Below are 20,912 nucleotides of genomic sequence, written 5' to 3' on the forward strand. Positions count from 1 at the left end.
CTCCAGGAAGGAATTGCTGCATTAAAAATCTTGGATTCTTCAAAGACCTCCGCATGGTAAAATACCAGGCGATGCCAAACAATAAGTATTCGGGGTCAGACCAGGATAAAATCGCTATCTAGTCAAACTGGAGATTTTAAACAATTGAAACAAACAAATAAAGAGACAAATTCAAGTATTTCTAGTTGTGAGACTTTTCGCAAGAACCCGGCTATAGGGGCGCCTGGGTGACTCAGTGGGTTAAGCCTCTGACTTTGGCTGGGGTCATGATTTCAGGCTCCTAGGATCGAGCCCTACATCGGGGAATCTCTGCTCAGCAGGGAGCCTGTTTTCCCCCTCCCTCTTTGTCTGCCTCTCTGCCTACTTATGATCTCTGTCAAATACGTAAATAAAATCTTGAAAAAAAAAAAAAGAACCCGATAATAAAAAATTAAGGGTCTTTGAACGCATCCGTATCTTTTCATTCTTCTTACCTATAAATTTGAAATCAGACTGCGGCCCCAACCACAGGAGCATGAGCATCTGGGGGTGGCTCTTCGTTTCAAAAAACACAGATGATCATTCGTTTTTCTGGCTTCTTGTCACTTAGTGGCCCGGAACCCCGGCCTGGTCAGTTTTCCTGTATGTAGTAGACTGGAGCTACACACATCCCTCAGGATTGTGGGAAGATCAACAGGAATCCTGTGTGCACAAGTAGTAGTGTTATGACGGTCAAGCAGCAATATCAACATCCTCGACCTGAAGAAGTCCAAACACCCAAGTTCATTAAAGATGCTCCCCATCTTGTTTTTAATTTTGATTAGCATTCTCCATAACCCATACTCAAAATGTAATTAACTTTGGCCGCCAAAAAGAGTACTATACACTTTAGATTAGACTTAGAGTGATCGAAAGTGAAAATTCAGAAGTAGGCTGACTCTCAAGGCCCCTAGTAGCTAAACAGAGAGGAGAATTACATATATGTGCAGGCTCGGCGTACAACTTTCTTGGGGCCAAGTCTCTTCGATTAAACAAAACTCTTGCGGGGGCGGTGGGTGGGCAAACCTTGGCTTCGAGTACCACCAGACCAGCAACCAGGCTGAGTGCAGTGGCGCGCTGGCCTCCAAGGAAAGTGCCTCACGCACAGGCAATCGTCTACGTTGGCTGTGAGCTAGCTTTAGCCTCGTGTGCTTAAGTCCTCCGCATACCGCGCGCGGCCGCAGCCTGGAGCCTGCGTAGCTAAGGTTTGGCCCCGCGCTCCTGGATGAAACCACCAGAAACTGCATTGGGGAGCTAGTTCTGGAGGCAGGAGAGGGGTCTCCACCTGGGTCACAGTGGCCTCCACCTCTGGCTTGGTCTCCCCTCAACCTCCTGGTCTCTCCGATCGGCCTATCGTCTAACACCTGCGCTCTCGTCACCTGGCATAGGCTGGAGTTGAAAAGGTATCATCCCGGTTAAAATGTCCTTCTCCAGATAGCCCCTGGAGACCTGCAAGACCGGCTATTCTAAGAAACACCCCCGCCACCCACCTGACGGTGGCCCCCACCTCCCACCTAGAGTTTTAATTTAAATTCTGAGGGGTCTGTTTCTCCCTGCCCCCGTCTCAACTTCTTCCCCCTTAGAGTTTCTCATATTCCGACCAAATGCTTTCATTTGCTTATTCAGCAAATTTATCAGCTTGATTTTGTTGTCTGTTTGAGTTGACCCTAGGAAGGTGTCAAACACCCATTTTCATTGTATTTAGTCACCCAGGTGCACTGCAAGCTTGCAAGAGACAGCGGAAGAACTTTCCCGGACTGCGCTGTCGCTCAGCGGCTCGCACCAATCACCACGCAGATTGACCTCGGGCCCTCCTCTTCGAGGGCGTGGCCCCAGTGAGTGATAGACGGAGCCGCCCGGCCCGGCTCAGGCCAGCCCACGTTGCTGCTTAGATTGAAATGCAGAACTCTAGCCTCTTTCATCGGGGTACAGACTTCCTTTTACTCCTTCCTTCTGCGCTCTCGCCGCCTCCTCCCGGGCAGAAGCGGAGGCACCGGCTGCCTGGGGCAGCGACAAGCCGGGCCACTGAGGCTGTGCGAAAAGTTTCTTTTTGGGAGTTCGGAATTGGGGCCCGGTTGGTGTACTGCTCGGAGCAATGGGTGAGTGGCGGCGGGGGACGCTGTCAGAGCGGGGAAGGGAGGGAGGGAACGAGAGGGCGAGGGAGGGAGGGAGGGAGCGCGAGGGCGCGCACCACTGAGCGCTCACACTCTTCTTATTGACTTTGCTCCTGTTCCTACAAGTTGTTAGAAACACGCTAAGGGTCAGGGCACTCAGCAGTTCAGTATGAACGCTGGCTACTGGGTTGCTGTTGATGTCATTTTCTGATATTAAAAGAAGGGAGCGGTGGCATCGGCAAGCTCTGTAGCCTCAGTGCGGACCAAGTTTTGTTTCACACAAACTCACACACTGAGAACAGGGGGGGAAATCCAAACGAACTGTAGTTTCTCCTAGACTAATTGCGTCGGTCCCCAGGCGGGGCGCTGGGGCTCCAGGGGTAGCAGCCCAGAGACTTTAGAGCGGAGCAGACGAGAAGGAGCTAGCTGCAGGAGTCAAGACCGATTTCCCCGCCTGCTTCGGAGGCTTTTTGAACACTTGGAGCGGCCCTGCGTCTCACCACTTTATTTGCTTGTAGTGGCCGCAGGCACCACTGGGAATGGGGTGGGGGGTGCGACTAGACCTTAGTGGTTTGCGGCCATTGGGCAAGGCTCGGGGACAGTAGGGTTTGGGGAAAGCCCAGGTCCCCAGTCCCGGGTGGGTGCATTTGCCCGGCCTTCTGATGTGGGCGGAGGCCGAGTGGAAAACGGCTGTCCCAAACTGCCGGTGCGCGTCCCCGCGCGCCGTGTGTTCGTTTTGCAGAGCCAGCCTTTGGGGAGGTGAACCAGCTGGGAGGAGTATTCGTGAACGGGAGGCCGCTGCCCAACGCCATCCGGCTTCGTATCGTGGAACTGGCCCAACTGGGCATCAGACCGTGTGACATCAGCCGCCAGCTACGGGTCTCGCACGGCTGCGTCAGCAAGATTCTGGCGCGCTACAACGAGACTGGCTCGATCTTGCCAGGAGCCATTGGGGGCAGCAAGCCCCGAGTTACCACCCCTACAGTGGTGAAGCACATCCGGACCTACAAGCAAAGGGACCCTGGCATCTTTGCCTGGGAAATCCGGGACCGCCTGCTGGCGGACGGCGTGTGTGACAAGTACAACGTGCCCTCGGTGAGCTCCATCAGCCGCATCCTGCGCAACAAGATCGGCAACTTGGCTCAACAGGGCCATTACGACTCATACAAGCAGCACCAGCCCGCGCCACAGCCGGCGCTGCCCTATAACCACATCTACTCGTACCCCAGCCCCATCACGGCGGCCGCAGCTAAGGTGCCCACGCCGCCCGGGGTGCCTGCCATCCCCGGCTCGGTGGCCATGCCCCGTACCTGGCCCTCCTCCCATTCCGTCACCGACATCCTGGGCATTCGCTCTATCACCGACCAAGGTAAGGTCAGGGGCTGGGTGGTGTGGGTGTGCAGACCCTCCCTCTGCACCCTCTCGGGTGTCTCTGTATCTGCGGCCTCCGGGCCCGCGTCTGTGCCACCACCTGAGGCTTTTTCCTTTCGAAACTAAGGAGTCCTCCCAGGGGGTGTCCTGATCTCATTAACTTGAAATTCATGCCCTCTGCTTCCTTGCCACACACAGTCTCCTGCCTCATCTCAAACTACCAGACCCATAACATCCCCCCATCCCCAACACATGGTTCGCATTTTCCACCCTCCCCCGCCTCTCGCGCCGCTGCAGCCTCAAACCCGCTCGCTCACTCGGAGAGCGCGGCCCAGGTCGGACTTGGGGCGCAGCCCGGGAGGCCTGAGCGGGCGTGGGGCTGCTGGCTGCAGACACCGCTGCGGGCAGCTTGTTTGGGGATCGGATGCGGCCTCGAGGAGTCGGGCACCCTGTGGAAATTGCAGTATTCTTGGATTCTGGCAATCAGGCCAAATTTGCTCAGGCAGGAAGTTCAAATGTCACCTAATTGGTTTCATTCTTATGCTTCACTTCATTTTCCTCGGAAACGGAGGTCCCGACGTTACTACTAGTAACTTGCATGTTACTGCATTGCTCATTCTGGGACTAATTTTCTGCTTTATTTCTCTCTCTCTCCTTCTCTCTTTTCCTACTGCCCCCACCTCCAGCCTTTACCTTAGTAGAGTTCACTATATGTGTCTTAAGAACTGGCACCAACCACTGCTATGATGGGAACAAAATGTGCAGTGATTTCATCATGTCCTCTCTTCTTTCTCAGTTTACCCGCCTGCGGCTTCCCTTTATGGTCCCCCCCCCCCCGCCCCTAGGAATGCCAGTGGACACCTAGTACCTGCACATTTTCAGCGGTGCCACCCTATTGCTCCTTTCCTTTCTCACCCTTGACCTTGCCGTCTAGCGAGTGTCTTTTCTGCTTGGCAAGAAGGATTCTCCAGCCTTACTGCACAGTTGGGCTTCCACAGACCAGACTTTGTTTTCCTTTACTTCATAATGGGACAAAACAACAACAGCAAGGAAACTGGCATTGAATTCTTTCTGGGTAGGAGGAAAAAGTCAACATGTCCTAGGCACAGAATTTAAATAATGCAGAGATAAGAGCCTACCGTTTTAATTTCTTGGCCGAAAGTTTAAAAAGTGCAGGGGAAAAATTAAGTAGGAAAGGCGGGGAATAGTTCCTTTAATTATTTCCTGCCTTTCTCTGTTGCCACCACATTGGCACAATTATCTTTTTAAGTAATTAAAGCAGAGCCCTGATTTCTTGTCTTCTTGTTTGCTGACTGTGAATTTACAAGATTTTTCTAGGAGCTCAGTTTTATCTTATTTGGAGCTGGTTGGCGCTTTAGTTGGAGAGAGTTTGCCCTTGATTTATAGGATAAACTGACCTCACTGACATTTAAAGGAAGCCCCTGTTCATGGGAAAGTGTGAGATCAGCAGAAATGGGGGCTCACAGGGGGATCTCAATTTCTTAAGATAACTTCAGTCTTGTGCCCACCGATTGCCTTTTGTCTGGGGAGGCAAAGAGAGACTGGCAGTTCTTTGCCAAAACACGGTTTCCTGGTGCAAACTGGAATACAATCTAATTCTTTGGAGAGGGGGAGGAACAGTGAAAAAAGACTGACAGAGTTGCTCTTCCCTGGGGATCCTACAATCAGACCAAGTATCAGTTGGAAAAGTAATGGATTATATGGAGAGGAGCAACTTTTCATTCTAGATGTTGTTGATTCTGGATGCCAGCTTTAAACAACCTGTTTTCTGACAAATCTGTGACTATAAAATGATTATTTCTGTAAGTGATCATTTCTACAAAACAATTGCCCCTTCAAAGCACTGTGCCAGATGGAAGTATTTAAAATCAAGTTGTAGTGGCTTTGTCAAAATTTCAGTCCTCCACCTATAGGTTCCAAAGACAAAAACACATCGCTCATAGTCTTCAAATATCTTTTCTTTTAAAACTTCACTTAGTCATTTAAAGATGGCAGTGATTCAGTAGGCACACTTGTAGGTATTGTGGTAATCAGTTTACGGCATATAATTTTCTTTGTATCTGTACTAAGAACATAAAGGATAACTGACAGCTTTACTCTTAAAAAAAAAAAACAATTCTACCTTCATTTTCTTAACTTTTTATTTCATTAAAAAAAAAAACAACAAAAGACCCCTAAAACAAACAAACAAAAAAAACCCCCACGAAACCCTCTCTCTGTGACCTTACTACTGATGCTGGTACCATTTACAGTGGTAACTGTATTATTTATTTTTTAAGTTATATGCACATAACCTCACATATTTAATGTGTAGACATAGAACATCAAGGATAACCACGAATTATGAACACACATGGCAAACTATGCATGTATATTTTGCATGTGTGTTGTGGGCAACTTGCAGTTATTTGTTTGCAAAGGACTTTGCAGATCTTTTGTCTCATCTATTGACATAAGTACTAGATCCCCACAGCACGGTGAGCACTTTTCTGGTTGTCTCTGAGCACCGGCACAGGCCAAGGACGGTTAGGCCAAGGACGCTCCTCTCTCCATTTTCAGTCCGCACCAGTCCCCGTTTTCGTCAATCCCGAGTCGACCCTGGGTTAGGCCTGGGATGATCAGCGAGCGCATCCAGCTTCACGTCTCTCATTCCTCGATTTAGGAAAACGTTCAGGTTCTTTCCATTTGATTCCCCGGGGGAATGAGGAGGGGAGGAGGAAATCGAAGGCAGTTGAAAAAGGGGGAAAAAAAAAATCTTCCCGCAGGCGTGGGTTTAAGAGCTGGGAGAGGCCTACTCTGAGGAGCGTGAGCTCCGCCGGGCCCCGGCCTGGAAGCCGGCGAGGCCGCGCCTGGGCCCCGCGCCCCCGGCTAGGTCGAGGGCAAGGGTCGGAGCCCCCGCGCTCGGCGCTCGCGGCTTCAGGCCGCGTCTCAGGAGGGGGCGCGCGGGTTGGCGCTCCAGCTTGACGCCTTCTCCTCCTCCCCAGGCGTGAGCGACAGCTCCCCCTACCACAGCCCCAAGGTGGAGGAGTGGAGCAGCCTGGGCCGGAACAACTTCCCCGCCGCCGCCCCGCACGCGGTGAACGGGCTGGAGAAAGGAGCCCTGGAGCAGGAAGCCAAGTACGGTCAGGTGAGGAGGCGAGGGCCCCGCCGGGTGGGCCGCGAGGCGGCGGGGGTTTGCGCGACGGGGGACCCAGGTCGAGGTCGAGGCGACCTCGACCGAGGGAAGCCCAGGCCGACAGTCCGTCCCTGCGGGGGGTCCTAGCCCGGGCGGGTGAGGCGGGCCCGGGGCCGCGGATCGTCCAGGGCGGAGTGGAGGCCTCGAGTCCCCGCCAGGAGCCCCGGGGGCCTGGGGCGATAGAAGCGGTTCCAGGCCCGCGTGGCCTCTGCAGGCGTAGGGGGTGGGGGGCGCGCCCGGAGCCCCCGGCGCTGCTGGCACAGGGGCTGGGGACCCCTGCGAGGCGCGTCCGCGGGGGCGGGCGACGCGGCGGGGTTGTCGGGGCGGCGCCCGCCCAGCGCACGCCCGAGGTCGCGGCCTGCGGCGCTGCGGGCTGCGGGGTCCTCACGCTCGGACCGTTCTCCGGCCGTGGCTCCCCGAAAACAAACGTGGCTCAACCTGCGAGTGAGGAGAGGGCAACCAGATAAACGTAATAAAGTTACCATTTTCCGATTAAAGGTCACGGTGTAATCTCCCAAGGGAGGTTTGTGAGAAAACCTCAAATTATACGGACTGGCTGTGGACCGTTTAATTTTTCTTTCCCTCTGTCCCTCCCCCGACTCTGCAAAAGAAAAATTAAAACACTCGTGTTTTTTTTTTTTTCTTCCCCCGAGAAAAACTTAGAAACCACCACCACAAAAACCCTAGAGTTTTGAGTCTAAATTCATCACCAGGATGGAGTCCGAGGCGCAAAGCTCTGAAAAACAAACAAACAAACGCGGACCTTAAGGCAGCCTAAGGTTTCTTAGAGCAGATTTGGGTAGATCTGCAAATTTCCTAATACCAAATTCCAATGCCAAAGCCTCAAAGTACCCAGTTTTCGTTTTATTATTTTGAAGTCCTAAAACTCTTAGAGTTTTCTTATCTGTCAAAAATCAGCGTTTTACTTGTTACTTTTATTCACTTGGGAAAAAATCCTAATCCTTGTTTTCTCAAAAAACAAAAAAACAAAAAACCCCAAAAAACCCATCTCCACTTCATTTCTCTCCCTTATTTTGCTAAAACAGTGTCATACATTTAGTAGATGTCCCATGTCAAACATCCCAGAAAATAGCAGCGAAGAATGAGAGTCCCTTTCCTGAGTCTGTTTCTACCGGTAAAGAATGCCAAGGAGAAATGATATGAAAGCTTGCCATTTTCTTTTATAAAAAGCCCCTCATTCATAAAGAAGAGGCAGAACATACAATGGTCGGGAACTCAGAGCTTCTGGCGTCAGTTGTCACTAAAGCAAGTTATTTAACCTTTTAACACCTGTATTTCTTCATCTGTAAAACGGGGAAATAATAGCCCCAACCTCAGGAGATGTTGTGAAGATTCAGTGAGATAATGCGGCCATATGGCGCACAGTAAGCATCCCTTTAATAGTACCTGTGGTTTTAAGTGGAGGTTGTAAGTGGCGGTTAGAGACTGACTCTTAAAAACAAGCAATTTTTTTTTTTCTTTTGGTGCAAGTATACTTTGTTCAAAGATATCATAGTAAAAAAGTGTCAAGGCATTTTGTTCCAAACATTAGAAGGAGTGTTTTTAAAGCATCTAGCGTAATAGCAGGCATTTAAAAGGAGCTCAGTAGTTTTTATTGGGTCATCATTTGTTATAATAACAACAGGAAGTAAAGAGTTGAAAAATAGTTTTTAATTCTCACAAATAGTTGATAAACCCAGCTTATATAAAGCAGTGTCATAATTCAAAAATCTTTGGTTATTTCATTTTTTTCTCCCTTGAATTATAGATCTAATGTTCATACTCATTTAGAAATGGTTAATTTTTATACACACATATCAAAACAACACTGACCAATTTAAAATAAAAATAGAGCACTGATTCAAATAATCTTCTCTGTATATTGTGAATATTAAAATTGATTACATTTGAACACTGAATATTATATCACTAAATTATGAGATTTATAAAAACAAATAAATGAAAGACATGTGGCCAAATAAGTATTGTTCTAAATACATAAGAGGACAAGTTAATTTTTTTTTTCCAGAAGAAAAAGATATTTATATCTTAAATTTGGAAACTTCTTCTTTTATTTTTTTAATTAAAGACTTTATTTATTTGAGAGTGAAAAGGAGAGACTGTACTAGCAGAGGGAGGGGCAGAGCTAGAAGCAGACTCCCTGCTGAGCAGGGAGCCTGCCTGGGGACTCAATCCCAGGACCCTGAGATCATGACCTGAGCTGAAGGCAGACCGACTGAGCCACCCAGGTGCCTCGAATTTGGAAAATTCTTAATTGCAGTATGTTAATCTTCTGCATTGCCATGTAGTAATATAATTCAGATGATGTAAAATTTCAAAGCTTGAGAAGTTTCTAGGCACAATTAAATCAGTGGTTACTCTGTTATAATTATCAGTACAGTGCTTAATGATGAGGGTGTGCTAAGTAGGCACAGAAATTTAGGCTGTGTCATTTTGTGAGCAGTTTTGGAATTTAGGCATTGATTTTCTTGAGGGTAAAATTCTATACTAATACTTGCTCATAAACAAAAAAGCAATAGTAAGGTGTCGTGTGTGTGTGTGTGTGTGTGTGTGTGTGTGTGTGTGTATGTAAATATGTGTGCATTTCTCTTACCAATATTCAAATGGCAGCTTTAGTTTTAAATTTTATTTTTCAAAATGTTATCAGCGTAAGTACACTTTTACAACAAAAACGTAAACTTAAGTAACATTTCTCCTATATTTTTATTATCAAAAAATTTTGAAAGGTTTTGACAAAAACATTCCCAAATTATGCACATAATGCAGGGCACTTATAATTTTTATTAAACCGAGCATTAAATATAATTTCAGGGCACTTATAATTTTTATTAAATAGAGCAATATTATATGACCCCAGTTTCATTTTAGTATATAGAGGAGGAAATTGAGAATTCAGGATCATAGGAGTTAGAGCATAATCTTTCCCCGAAGACACCTGTAAGATTACTAAAGGAACTGAACTGACAACTGATTGTAGGTACTAGTGATTACTGTAAGCTAGAGTTTCTATTTTCAGTTTAAACTGAAAAAAAAAAAAAAAAAAAAAAGAAAAGATGCCTGATCGCTAGTAATTAGAAGCTTATGCACATTTCTGCTATATACATACCTACCTTTTGTTTTTTAAAATACTACTATAGAATATTCAAATTTGTCCTATTGATATTATATTGAAGTCAATATTTTTTATTACCATTCAGAAGTCCTTATTATCTATCCTTGAAGATAGAAGAGGAAGAATATTTATTTGTTTTGGCTTTTTTCACCTGCAATTAATATTGGGCTAGAATTCCTTAGTCTCCTCTAATTCTGAATGGCAACCATGTTCTCTGGTTCCTAATGCTGGTTCTCTTCTGTTGAAAACATAAAATCTCTACTGAATGCAATTGTATGGCAAAGAAAAGGGTGGGGGGAGTTTGAATATATCTGCCCTTTTACATGGCACTTAGTGAAACAACACTTCATCTTAAAGAGTTTATAATTTTTTTAAAAAGTTTTTATTTATTTGACAGACAGAGATCACAAGTAGGTAGAGAGGCAGGCAGAGAGAGAGAGGAGGAAGCAGGCTCCCTGCCAAGCAGAGAGCCCGATGCGGGGCTCCATCCCAGGACCCTGGGATCATGACCCGAGCAGAAGGCAGAGGCTTAACCCACTGAGCCACCCAGGTGCTCCTAGAGTTTATAAATAGTTGTATAGTTCTTGAAACATTTTCTACAATTGGGCATACTTTCTCATAAAAAATATATTGCATATCTGGTACTCTGAAGTAATCTGAATGTTAGATTAACAAGCTTTGAGTATGTCTAATTTTGGGTAGTGTATGTTAACTCAGCAAGTTTAATATAACATTAGCAACAAATTGAGATGTCAGAGATGGGGAATAGTCTATACAAACATGAACTTAAGAAGTTTAGAGTTTTAAAAGTTAAATGAGTTGTGGAAATTGTTGGATTTCGAGGGAAATTAATCTGAAATTCTTATAGATCATTCATTTGTATATTGTATTTGAAATATAGTATTTCAGAATCGTGAATATAATTTTCTAGTGCATTGTTTTAAACACTGGTTGTCCTTGCAGACATAATGTATTCATGAAAATATAAATGAAGTTGCACTGGATTTTTCATCTTATGAAATAAAGTTAAATTTGTCTTAAATAATTTATAAGTTTGTAGAGGATCCAACTATAGGCAAATACCAATAGAGAGACTTTGAAATTCATGATGTTATCTATTATGAAAAACATTCCTTGACCTGGGTTGCTTTTAACTATTCGTGCCTTAAAACAAGATTAATGATTATGTAGTAGTAAAATGTGTCATATAAATTACAAAAAAAAAGTAATTTGAAATTTTTTCAAGGCTACCTTAATTTTCATATATTGGAAACATAAAATTTAGGAAAAAAATTTAAATAGCGGCTTTGCATTACCTAAAGACTTTTAGATCTGCAGTGTGATAACTCAGCATAATTAAGATCTTTTTCAATGAATGTTGAAACCATATTTACAACCATCATTTCACTTTATCGGACTTGTTTTACTAGACCATTGCATAGTGAATTAAGAAAGGTGGGTAGAACAACAGTCAAAAAAGATTATACCCGAAAGAGAAAATCTTGTTTATTCTCAGATCTGAAACTTTTTTGGCTTATGATATGGAGGCTAAATTCTAGGTGAAGCACATCTCTATTTGTGGCTAAATCTACTTTCCTATAAAGCCAAAGTAAACCCATTTTATCATAAGGGGAGGACCAGGTAGAACTGATGAGTGGATGAAAGATTGTGGATACAGGACCTGACACTATTATCTGCATTTTCTTCAAGAGAGAAAATGTTGAGTAGACAATTCCCTGAATGTGAAGACTACTGGTCTATAACTTGTAATTGCCAGACAGTTGTCATACTAGTTTTGTTTTGTTTTTTTTTATTTTAATTCAATTTTTTTTTTTGTGGTCAAAAGTGTTTGGATATTAATGCATTTCCATTTTCCGTGTGTGTGTGTAGATGGAACAAGCATAAATCAAATAGTGAATGGCTACGTTAGAACTTTTATTTACTTTTTTCAACAGCTTTATTCATGTTGCTTACTTAAAGTGTACCGCCAGTTCTGTGATAAAGAGTGCCTAGTTTTCCTGTTGTTGTTTTGTTTTGTTTTTAAAGCAAGACTATTGCATCTTCTGCTTTCAAAAGGCTGCACTAACTTAGGTATGCACATGATTATGAAACACCTATGATGTGTCCTGTTTTCTGAGGCCACTGAAGTGACTAAGGCAAGCTCCTGTCCTCAAACTGTGTGTAGTCCAGCTCTCTCCCAATATAGCTTCTCAACATACGAATTTAAAAACATATTTTTAAAAACTGACAAATCTGTATTTCTAACATTTTAGAACAAGTAAAATGAAAACTCATGCTTTCATTCAAACCTTAACTGGACATTGTATTTTTTTTTTTCCTAGACTATTTCCTTTAATGCCAGTGAGATAAAAATCTGTCTTCTTCTCAAAACATTCAACAAAGCAAGAAACTTACTTTTTTTAGGGCATGCAGTTTGGTATATTTTACTTTGACTTAGTTAATCTCATTCTCAAAATTAGGTAGAAGAGCGTTTGCTTCAGAGAGGATCCTTGTACAGTTCCCTGGAGGAGAGGATTCTCATGGCTTTTATGGCAGATCCACATAAAAAAAAGGGGTTGATGGACTGAGGTCTTATTTATGAAATCTGTAGGTAAAGTCATTTTAAAAAATGAGATTTCCAGAGTGCTGTGAAGTGTGTAAACCTGGCGATTCACAGACCTGTACCCCTGGGGATAAAAATATATGTTTATAAAAAATAAAAAATTAAATTAAAAAAATGAGATTTCCATTACGTGCCCATTGCTGGGGTTTCATTTGGAAAATTTGTTTACTCTTCTCTGGGGATTCCATATGTTGGTTGATTTATAAATCATATTTACAATCCAATTAAATAGAGTAATTTGGCATGTTTGCTCCCATTATATTTATGGTGTACATTTGGTAGTCTCTACTCAGCCTAACTAGCTTTTCAGATTAATTACATGCCCTTCACTGAAAACATTAAACAGATTTGGGAAGTTTAAGTCATGTACTCTTCTACTGGAAAGAATAAACAAACATCAATGCTACCTGTAGTTGTTTTCCTTTGTGGTGGAAAATTTTACTTATTCAGTGATTGCTTCATAAATAACAATTATTTTATCCAGTAGAGATTTATATCTTTTACTGATGTCATGTTTCAAAATTAATAGTGAGAAAATCAATAGGTTTATTGAGTTAATGAATGAATAGTGAAGGTGGCAGGTACATTTTAAAGCATGTTTGTCATCTCATCTTTCTTATGCTGCTTTTTTCTAAATTGCTAAATCTGACCTTTAAAAGTAAAAAGGAAAATTAAGACAAAGCTTTTTAACCCCAAATCTGGGTCATGATTTAACCTGAGGGAAAGCTGAGAGTTATTTTTATGCTGTTCAGAGATTTCTGTGGTTTTCTTTTTTTTCTTTTAAGCAAACACTTTTGCCTCCTCTTGCCTTTCCAAACAAGATGGGATCGAACCTCCTTGTGCTTCCCTTCTTACTCAATTTCTGCAATACAGAGGGCACTGCATCACTAAAATGACCCTAAATATGTTATGGATTTTGGAGAATTTTGAAATATTTAATACTAATAGTAATACCAACATAAAAGCAAATTTGGTGCCTTAAGTATGGGCAATTGGACAAATATGGAAAAAATTAATAGTATTTATTTTATGCTCGACAAACAATGTGGTCACAGAATAAGTAAGGCACCTGAAGGTAACACAGGCCTATATCCAGTGTTCTTCCTTGCAGTGAATCCCAGGAGCATTATGTAAGATGAGAGTCCAGTCAGGCCCAATTTCTCAGGGGGAATGTTTCAGGGAAAAAAGAAGTCGGTCCATGTAAGGGGATTATAGACATTGCAACATAACAGGTGGAGAGCCCCAAAGAAAAGGCTATTCCCATCAAGGAATAGGTGGTTCTATTGATCAAGGTTCCAAGGGCAAGGGTGTAAGGGGAGGAGGGGAGAGATGATGAAGCAGGTGTTTCAGAGGAAACTGTAATTGTGCATGATGGGAAAAAAAATTCAAAGGATAAAGAATGAGTATGGAAACACTTAGCTGTCATGAAAATTAGAATTCATCAACACATTTTTTGGCTCACTAGAGCATTATTTCTGTCATGTATAATATCAAATAGTTTAATCTTCTATCCTTGTAAAGGGTTGGGCAAAGATTTTCACTATTTTAAAAATAATTTTAACCTTAACATTCTTATTTTATGATTCTTGGTGACACTGGTGTCAACAGTATAAGATATTAATAAATCTAGAATGAAAGAGGCCAATACAGATGCAAATACATTTCTATAAGTGGACTGGAATGATTCCTTTTGAAATGCATTTCTTATGGATTATTGGGAAAATTGTCCACAAACATGATTGGAGCTATAATCTCTATGCAATGCTAGATTTCTTCCACAGTTTTAGAGCTATCTTACTCACCTTCGGAGAGCCTTAGAGTGTGTCCTCTTTGAGCCGTTCTCTGATGAGCCAGCCTCAGAAAGGGGGGAAAGTTTTTTTATTTTATTTTATTCTTTTTTTTTTTTTTTTAGAAGTTAAGAAACAGAATGAGGATATAACAATGAGAATAGAGTTCTAGAAAGAGAAATAATCTTTTATATCTTTTTTCAAAAGATGCCCTAGTTTGATCTTAAATTGTGTCTATTAATTGTCCTGGAAAAAGCAAGAAAAGATTTGTCACAGAAGTTCCCATGTCAGACAGGGGTAATAACTTCTTTTAAGACATGACCATTGACTTGCCAATTGGCCTGGGGTAAATGGCTAAATTCCTTTATCTACATTCTTGTGTATAAAAAGAGGTTAAGATTTCATTTATATTTTAAAGTGATGTGCAGTGATTTCTTTGTTAAAAAAAAAAAACGGGGGACCATCTCATGGGATCCTTGAAATACATTTTAATTTTGATTGAACATTGTGTTGTAATCATTACATATTATCATTATAAACCCAGTAGTTTATAATGAGCTACAATTTACTAATCTTCCATATTCCATAAAATATGCTAGATCTTTCTTTGTGCCTGGAACATAGGACATATTCAAAAAGCCGTAGTGTCCTTTCCCCTTCCTCATTTTTCAGAGAATAGGCACTTTGACAACCAGAACAGGAGGTATGTGTTCTTACAGACCAAGTACACGAGGATAACCCCTCTATTTGAATTCTTCTTTAGTCAGAAATCCATGAGCAGTGTTAAGTCATACCCGTGTTTATTCTACTCTGTGTATTACTCTAAATCGACAAAATCCTTTTTGAGAGCCCATCATTGCATTCTCATAGAGGTGGAAGTGAAAATAATACCCAAATGAATTAAATTGGAAAATAATTTCTATGTTGCAATTAAATTGGAGAAAGCATCTAATTAACATATGTCTGCTTTTCTTACCTCTAAGGACTGAATCAGTTTTACTACCTGTAATTCTAGTATTTACACTACACTCTCACTAGGAGATATGTTGATATGTTAATGCATTCACATCACTACCAGGAAACAGATTTACTCCTTATTTCTAAATAATGTAGAAATTGAGGGGAAAAAATAAGTTACTTGAAGGAGGATGCCAAGTGTTCATGCCAGAATCAGGATTATAAATCAGGGTGTTTTTGTTGTTGTTAATAGTAACAATACCAACAATTTATTGGATGCCAGGAGAGCACTGGTTTCTAGGCAAAATCGCTTGCCAGGGCTGCTGCATTTTGTTTGCAAACTCAGATTTTACATTTAAATTCATTTCAAGAGATTTATCCATGTGGCTTTTAAAAATTCCTATCACAGGACCCCAAAACTTTGCAAACCAATTTTCCAGTTTTAAACCACACATATGCAATTCTTTTATATTCCAATAGACTGTTTCCTTTTTGATAAAACAGCTCTGGGAAAAAAAATACCTCCAATTTCCATTTAAGAACTCTTACAACTGCCTGATTTTGCATGTCCTTTGTCCAACAGGCATTTTCAACATGACATTTTAAAATACGGCCCATGTTTTATTTAACAAAGGTCGTGCTCATTTTGAGTTTCTAAAGTGACAGCCTACACTCTGTGGCCTTCTTTACTGGAAATGAAAGCTACACCAACCAGGCCCTTCACAAATGCTTCAACAAAAGAGCCAAACAAAACCAAAGTACAAGGGAAGGTTGACAAAGGCATTTCGGATAGCTGAACAGCTTCTGAGCGTATTTAATCACCATTAATTCTTTCCTCCCCCTCTATTTCCTCCCTATAATTCCAAATAGCAAAGCAAATATTGTGAATTTTCGGGTTGTAGCCTCCTCAAAAACCTCTGTGGAAGGAATAATGTCTTTTGGCATTATGTTTGGGTAGTACCAGTCTTGCTGCTCAAACATACTGCATGTAGACTAAAGAGAGCGAATCTTTAAAAAAAAAAAAATCAGACAGTAGTCAGAAAATTGCTACTGCTACTCCAAACTTACATTCTGCCACTTTCTGAAAACCGGTGCCATGTCAGCTGCTACAATGTGATTACCTTCCCCTCTTCTCTTTTCCTACTCTCAGGCACCAAATGGTTTACCAGCTGTCAGCAGTTTTGTGTCGGCATCCAGCATGGCTCCTTACCCTACCCCGGCCCAAGTGTCGCCTTACATGACCTACAGCGCCGCTCCTTCCGGTTATGTGGCTGGACACGGGTGGCAACATGCCAGCGGCACCCCACTGTCCCCCCACAACTGTGACATTCCCGCATCGCTGGCGTTCAAGGGAATGCAGGCAGCCAGAGAAGGTAGTCACTCTGTCACGGCTTCTGCACTCTGATGGGAAATTCTGTCCGCACCGCAGCTTCACCCAGTCTCCCTCAGCCTACCCTCCCCCTCTTCCCTGGTCTCAGATCCCAGCCCTCCTGCCCTCCGCCCCCCAAAGCTGGCTTATGGACTCAAATCCATTGTGCTGATGACACTTAAATATTTCTTGCCATAACTTCTCTCTTACAGAAAGCCTGACATGACTTTAGGATTTGAAAACAAAAGCAATCTTAAGGATTGAATGAGACATTTGTGTTGCCCACACACTGTTTTAACGTAGCAAAGAAACCTGCACCCCTCAAAGGGCTTAAGGAACTTTTAAAAACTAGTCTTTGGTAAAACCACATGTGTATATTTATTCTAAATCAACCTGAACTTTTGAAACGTGCAATTGTTGAGATTTTGCAAAATCAATAAAGGAAAATACATAGAGAAAAGAAGTTATGCTACACCCTCTAATCAAATAAGGTGACCAAATAAGCCTTAATTCATCATTAGGAAACTAATCAATAATTGACTTGAGTGATGCTTTGTTTATTCTTAAGAGATGACCTATTATGTTGGAAAATATAATTGTAACACAAGCAATATCTGAATTTAGCTGCTCCTGGTGTTTTGACTTGGTTCCAAATACAATAATGTTTATATTTTCTATTAGTTTGTAAATATGGACTCTGGATGGTGCATTTGTGTTTTCATTCCATGGGATATTCCCCCTCCCTCCCACCCCTATCTATTTTTTTCTTTCTTTTTGCAAAGGTGACTTTCTGGCAGCGTCTTTGTCTCTGTTTGGTGGTGGGCTGCTCGGGCTCCTGGACCTGGACTTGCCCCAAATTTTGTGTGTGCAGTGAAGGCTTCAACATCTTATGAAGGACATTTTCTTTCTACAGCAGAGGACTCAAAAACAGATTAAACAAGCCAGTCTCCCGTTTTGTATCCTAATCAAACAACACACATGCCAAGCATATAAAGACATGAGGGTGGAAAATATCTGGACAAGAAGGCTTTTAAGGAAGTCACTTAGAAACTTAAGTTTAATGTGAAATGCTTTGCAAAGACACTTAAAATGAACTTTATGTTAAGAAAACCACTGTGAAACTAAATTGTACTGTTATTGTTGGCTTACCTGTGTGTTCAGCAATCTCAGCCCAAAATTATGTTGTAATTTAAAGAAAATGGAAAATTCTGCTCTAATGAATGTAAAAACAGCTTGCTGTGAAGTTTACATTGTTGTACAGAAGCATGGTTCACGTCGAGGTAGACTGGTGGTGGTATTAGAAATACAAATGCTATTTAATTGTTTTAAATTCCTTTTATTCATTTCTGGAGTTACAGGACATAGTTTCCATCTTTCTAGAACAGTTGGGTTTTCACTTCAATGTTAATCTCAGAGCTGTGGGGTATACGTGTGTGTGAGCGTGTGCTATGTGTTGTAGTTTAAAACAACTGCTTTTCTTGGGCAAAATTCTACAGTTTTTCTCTTCTGTTTAGAAAGTTCTTCCAGCGTGGCAATATGTAGGCTTGAAACTACATTTTTAAAACATTGGTACAATTCATCTATTGGAAAATTAATATATTGTGGGGTTTTCTTCTGTTGGTATTAATTCTGTGCAATAACTAAAAGGGCACATCACTAGATGTGGATGTTAAAGAGGCATTCGTGAGGTGATCCTGATTTCTTCCTGTCTGTGCTGTGCACAGTCCACACGGCAGTCCAGTTCCGCCACATCAGTTTCATGGCTTCACGTAAAACTCAGATGCGAGGTTTCAGATCCTTAGCATATAAACAGTAAGCAGATTGCTGACACAGAAGTTATATTTGAGGAATTGCTTGCTTCAAGCAACAGCTATCTTATAGAGAGAGCTTTAAACTGCATTTATTTCTAAAGCAAAATTCAGTGCTACAAACAGAGGATTATAACTTCAGGAGAAGAATAAGCAGAACGAGCAGATAAACTCTCAGGGCCATAGTCTTCCTTTGATCTTCTAAAACTCCTGTTGACATCTGGAGTTCCCAGTCTGGTGAGAAAATAGACTATAAACCGAATGGAATGAAGATACCAGTCCAATATCTTGGTGGAGACTTTAAAACCATACCATACAGGGACTCTCCTGCCGTCCAGAAAAACTGACATAAGGTATAGAATTATCCCTTATCAGATATTTTTTTTAGATGGCTACTAGGAGTCTTAAAAAAAAAAAACAATCATTTGTATGGAAACACAATGAAATATTATTTTCTTTATCTAAATTAAGAACTCTCTTGTTAATGCTATTTATAATTTTTTCCGGTTCTTTTATTTTAAAAAATCTATTGTTAATGATATCAAGATTTTTTTTTTCCCTTTTTCCCCCAGGTCTTTTCTTAGCAACAGTGAATTCACATGGAGTAACTTAAGAAAGACAACAGAAAGTTAAAATGCAATTTGCTATTCAAAGCAAAATATGATTTAAAGCTACTTCTAAAAATCAAAGAAGGAAAAAGGGATGGGTTGGGGGATTGGGATTGTTTGATTTATAAATGCTATTATTACTGGCTAATGTTGACATATTTCCTTTGTTTTTTAGGGGGTCAAAGTGTTGTTTTTAAACTGGCAAATGCACTCTTCAGAGATCCTTTTCCATCCCATTCACAGGGAGAGGTTCAAGGTTCAATTTCATGGCCTCTATGCAGGCATTTCTCTCCCTCACAAGATGCAAGAGCGTTACCTGCAAGGATAGAACACAGTTGTACAACAGACACATTCTTATTTCTCTTGTTTCTTTTTTCCCCCCTACTTTTAATGACCCTCTTCTGGAATAATGGGCTGAAATATAAATTAAAAAACCACGTTGGAAAGGATGTACAACCAAAGGCTGTGTATGTATATACAGTATGTCAAAAAGCCTTTATTTTTATACTTCAAATGCTCTAAATTAATAAAAAGTAATAATTATCATGTTATCTTTTATTTTTTATTTTCAGAATGCTTTAGTGACAGAGCCTCACGGTAGAAATCTGCCTCAGTAGTAGTTAAGAACAGGTGTCATCTAGAATGGGCAGATATTTTGGTTGACTGTAGCTACTGAAGTAGCATCATTTCAGGATGCAAATATAAAATCGAATCTGGTTATATCAGTGCCAAGGAGCTATTTCTTAGAGTGCATGTTAGTACAGGAATCTTTGGAAATGCTAAGAATGTACTTCTATTTTGAAACATTTTCCCCTTCACAGTACACATTTTTACACCACAGATAGTTGACTTCACACCTGAAGCTGTCACTTAAAATGGATAACTTGGAAATGTAGTTCTTTTTAAGAATGGCAAAGGTAAGAGGTCTGAACAAAAATACCTGGGTGCAAATACAGACAGCAAAAATGGGCCCAAGGAGTGGTTCCAGCTGTGGTTTTTTTTTTTTTTTTTAAAGACTTTATTTATTTGACAGACAGAGATCACAAGTAGGCAGAGAGGCAGAGAGAGAGAGAGAGGAGGAAGCAGGCTCCCTGCTGAGCAGAGAGCCCAATGCAGGACTCGATTCCAGGACCCCGAGATCATGACCTGAGCCGAAGGCAGCGGCTTAACCCACTGAGCCACCCAGGCGCCCCTCCAACTGTGTTTTAACTTGAAACTATTTCAGCAAGAAAAACTATTTTCAAAGGGAATTATGTGAAGGAAATTTTCATGTGTTCTATTTGCCACAAAAACCTTCATGTATCCGGATTTAAAAATATGACCTGCTTTAAACAACAGTGCAAAATTTAAAGTAGTTTTGGGAAAATATAGTTGTGATGTGTATTATTATTACTCTAAAGACCACCACCAGATTTAAATTTTAACATAAAATTCAACCTTTTAAAAATGCCATTTTAGTGTACTTTAAAAACATTTTCCTTGTGCCTTTTAAATATTATTTATGGGAGAATTTAATTCCTTATAAAAACTGTTCAAATTTTGGCTTAATTTTTTTATTACTTTAAGCATTTCTTGACCTCATGGGAAAAAATTATCAATACAATGGATTTTCACTGTGAATCAGTGTAAGAGGAATACAGAGCATGAGATTTATATAGCTTTTATGAAATATATCTAATTTCTATGCTATTTTCTATATTCAATTTACATACCTCATTACTTCATACTATTTTTGTTCTCACAGATTTATGGATATGGCCAAAACCAGTCTCAAATTGTCTAGAGAGAATTTCTGAAGTGTCAAAATAGGTTTTGTTCTTGATTAAATTATTTCCCCTTAATGACTCTACGTATTTGAATAATTATAATTTACAATCATATCAACTGAGCTGATAGTCTCTCCTTATGGTGCTGTAGAGCAAATACCC

General features: G+C 41.4%; 2 protein-coding genes across 3 annotated transcripts in view; one reads left to right on the forward strand and one right to left on the reverse strand.

Annotated features, from left to right (window-relative positions):
- The first annotated feature begins 1,816 nt into the window (after positions 1–1,816).
- On the forward strand, positions 1,817–17,898 carry PAX9 (paired box 9). Of its 2 annotated transcripts, XM_059373106.1 has the most exons (5): positions 1,817–2,117; positions 2,875–3,501; positions 6,509–6,651; positions 16,350–16,572; positions 16,781–17,898. In XM_059373106.1, exons 1-5 carry the CDS (start codon positions 2,114–2,116, stop codon positions 16,792–16,794), a joined length of 1,011 nt encoding a protein of 336 aa, XP_059229089.1. In that variant the 5' UTR covers positions 1,817–2,113; the 3' UTR covers positions 16,795–17,898. The 2 variants fall into 2 exon arrangements, with proteins under 2 accessions (XP_059229089.1, XP_059229088.1); XM_059373105.1 differs by lacking the exon at positions 16,781–17,898 and having other exon boundaries at positions 16,350–16,743.
- A 99-nt stretch (positions 17,899–17,997) lies between these two features.
- Positions 17,998–20,912, reverse strand: part of SLC25A21 (solute carrier family 25 member 21) — a 500,058-nt gene continuing 497,143 nt past the window's right edge. Inside the window, exon 11 of the mRNA XM_059373107.1 lies at positions 17,998–19,300. Coding sequence (XP_059229090.1) covers positions 19,297–19,300 — 4 coding nt within the window. The 3' untranslated portion in view covers positions 17,998–19,296. The remainder of the gene's footprint in view (positions 19,301–20,912) is intronic.

Source organism: Mustela nigripes, chromosome 13 (genome assembly GCF_022355385.1).
Source record: "Mustela nigripes isolate SB6536 chromosome 13, MUSNIG.SB6536, whole genome shotgun sequence".
NCBI lineage: Eukaryota > Metazoa > Chordata > Mammalia > Carnivora > Mustelidae > Mustela > Mustela nigripes.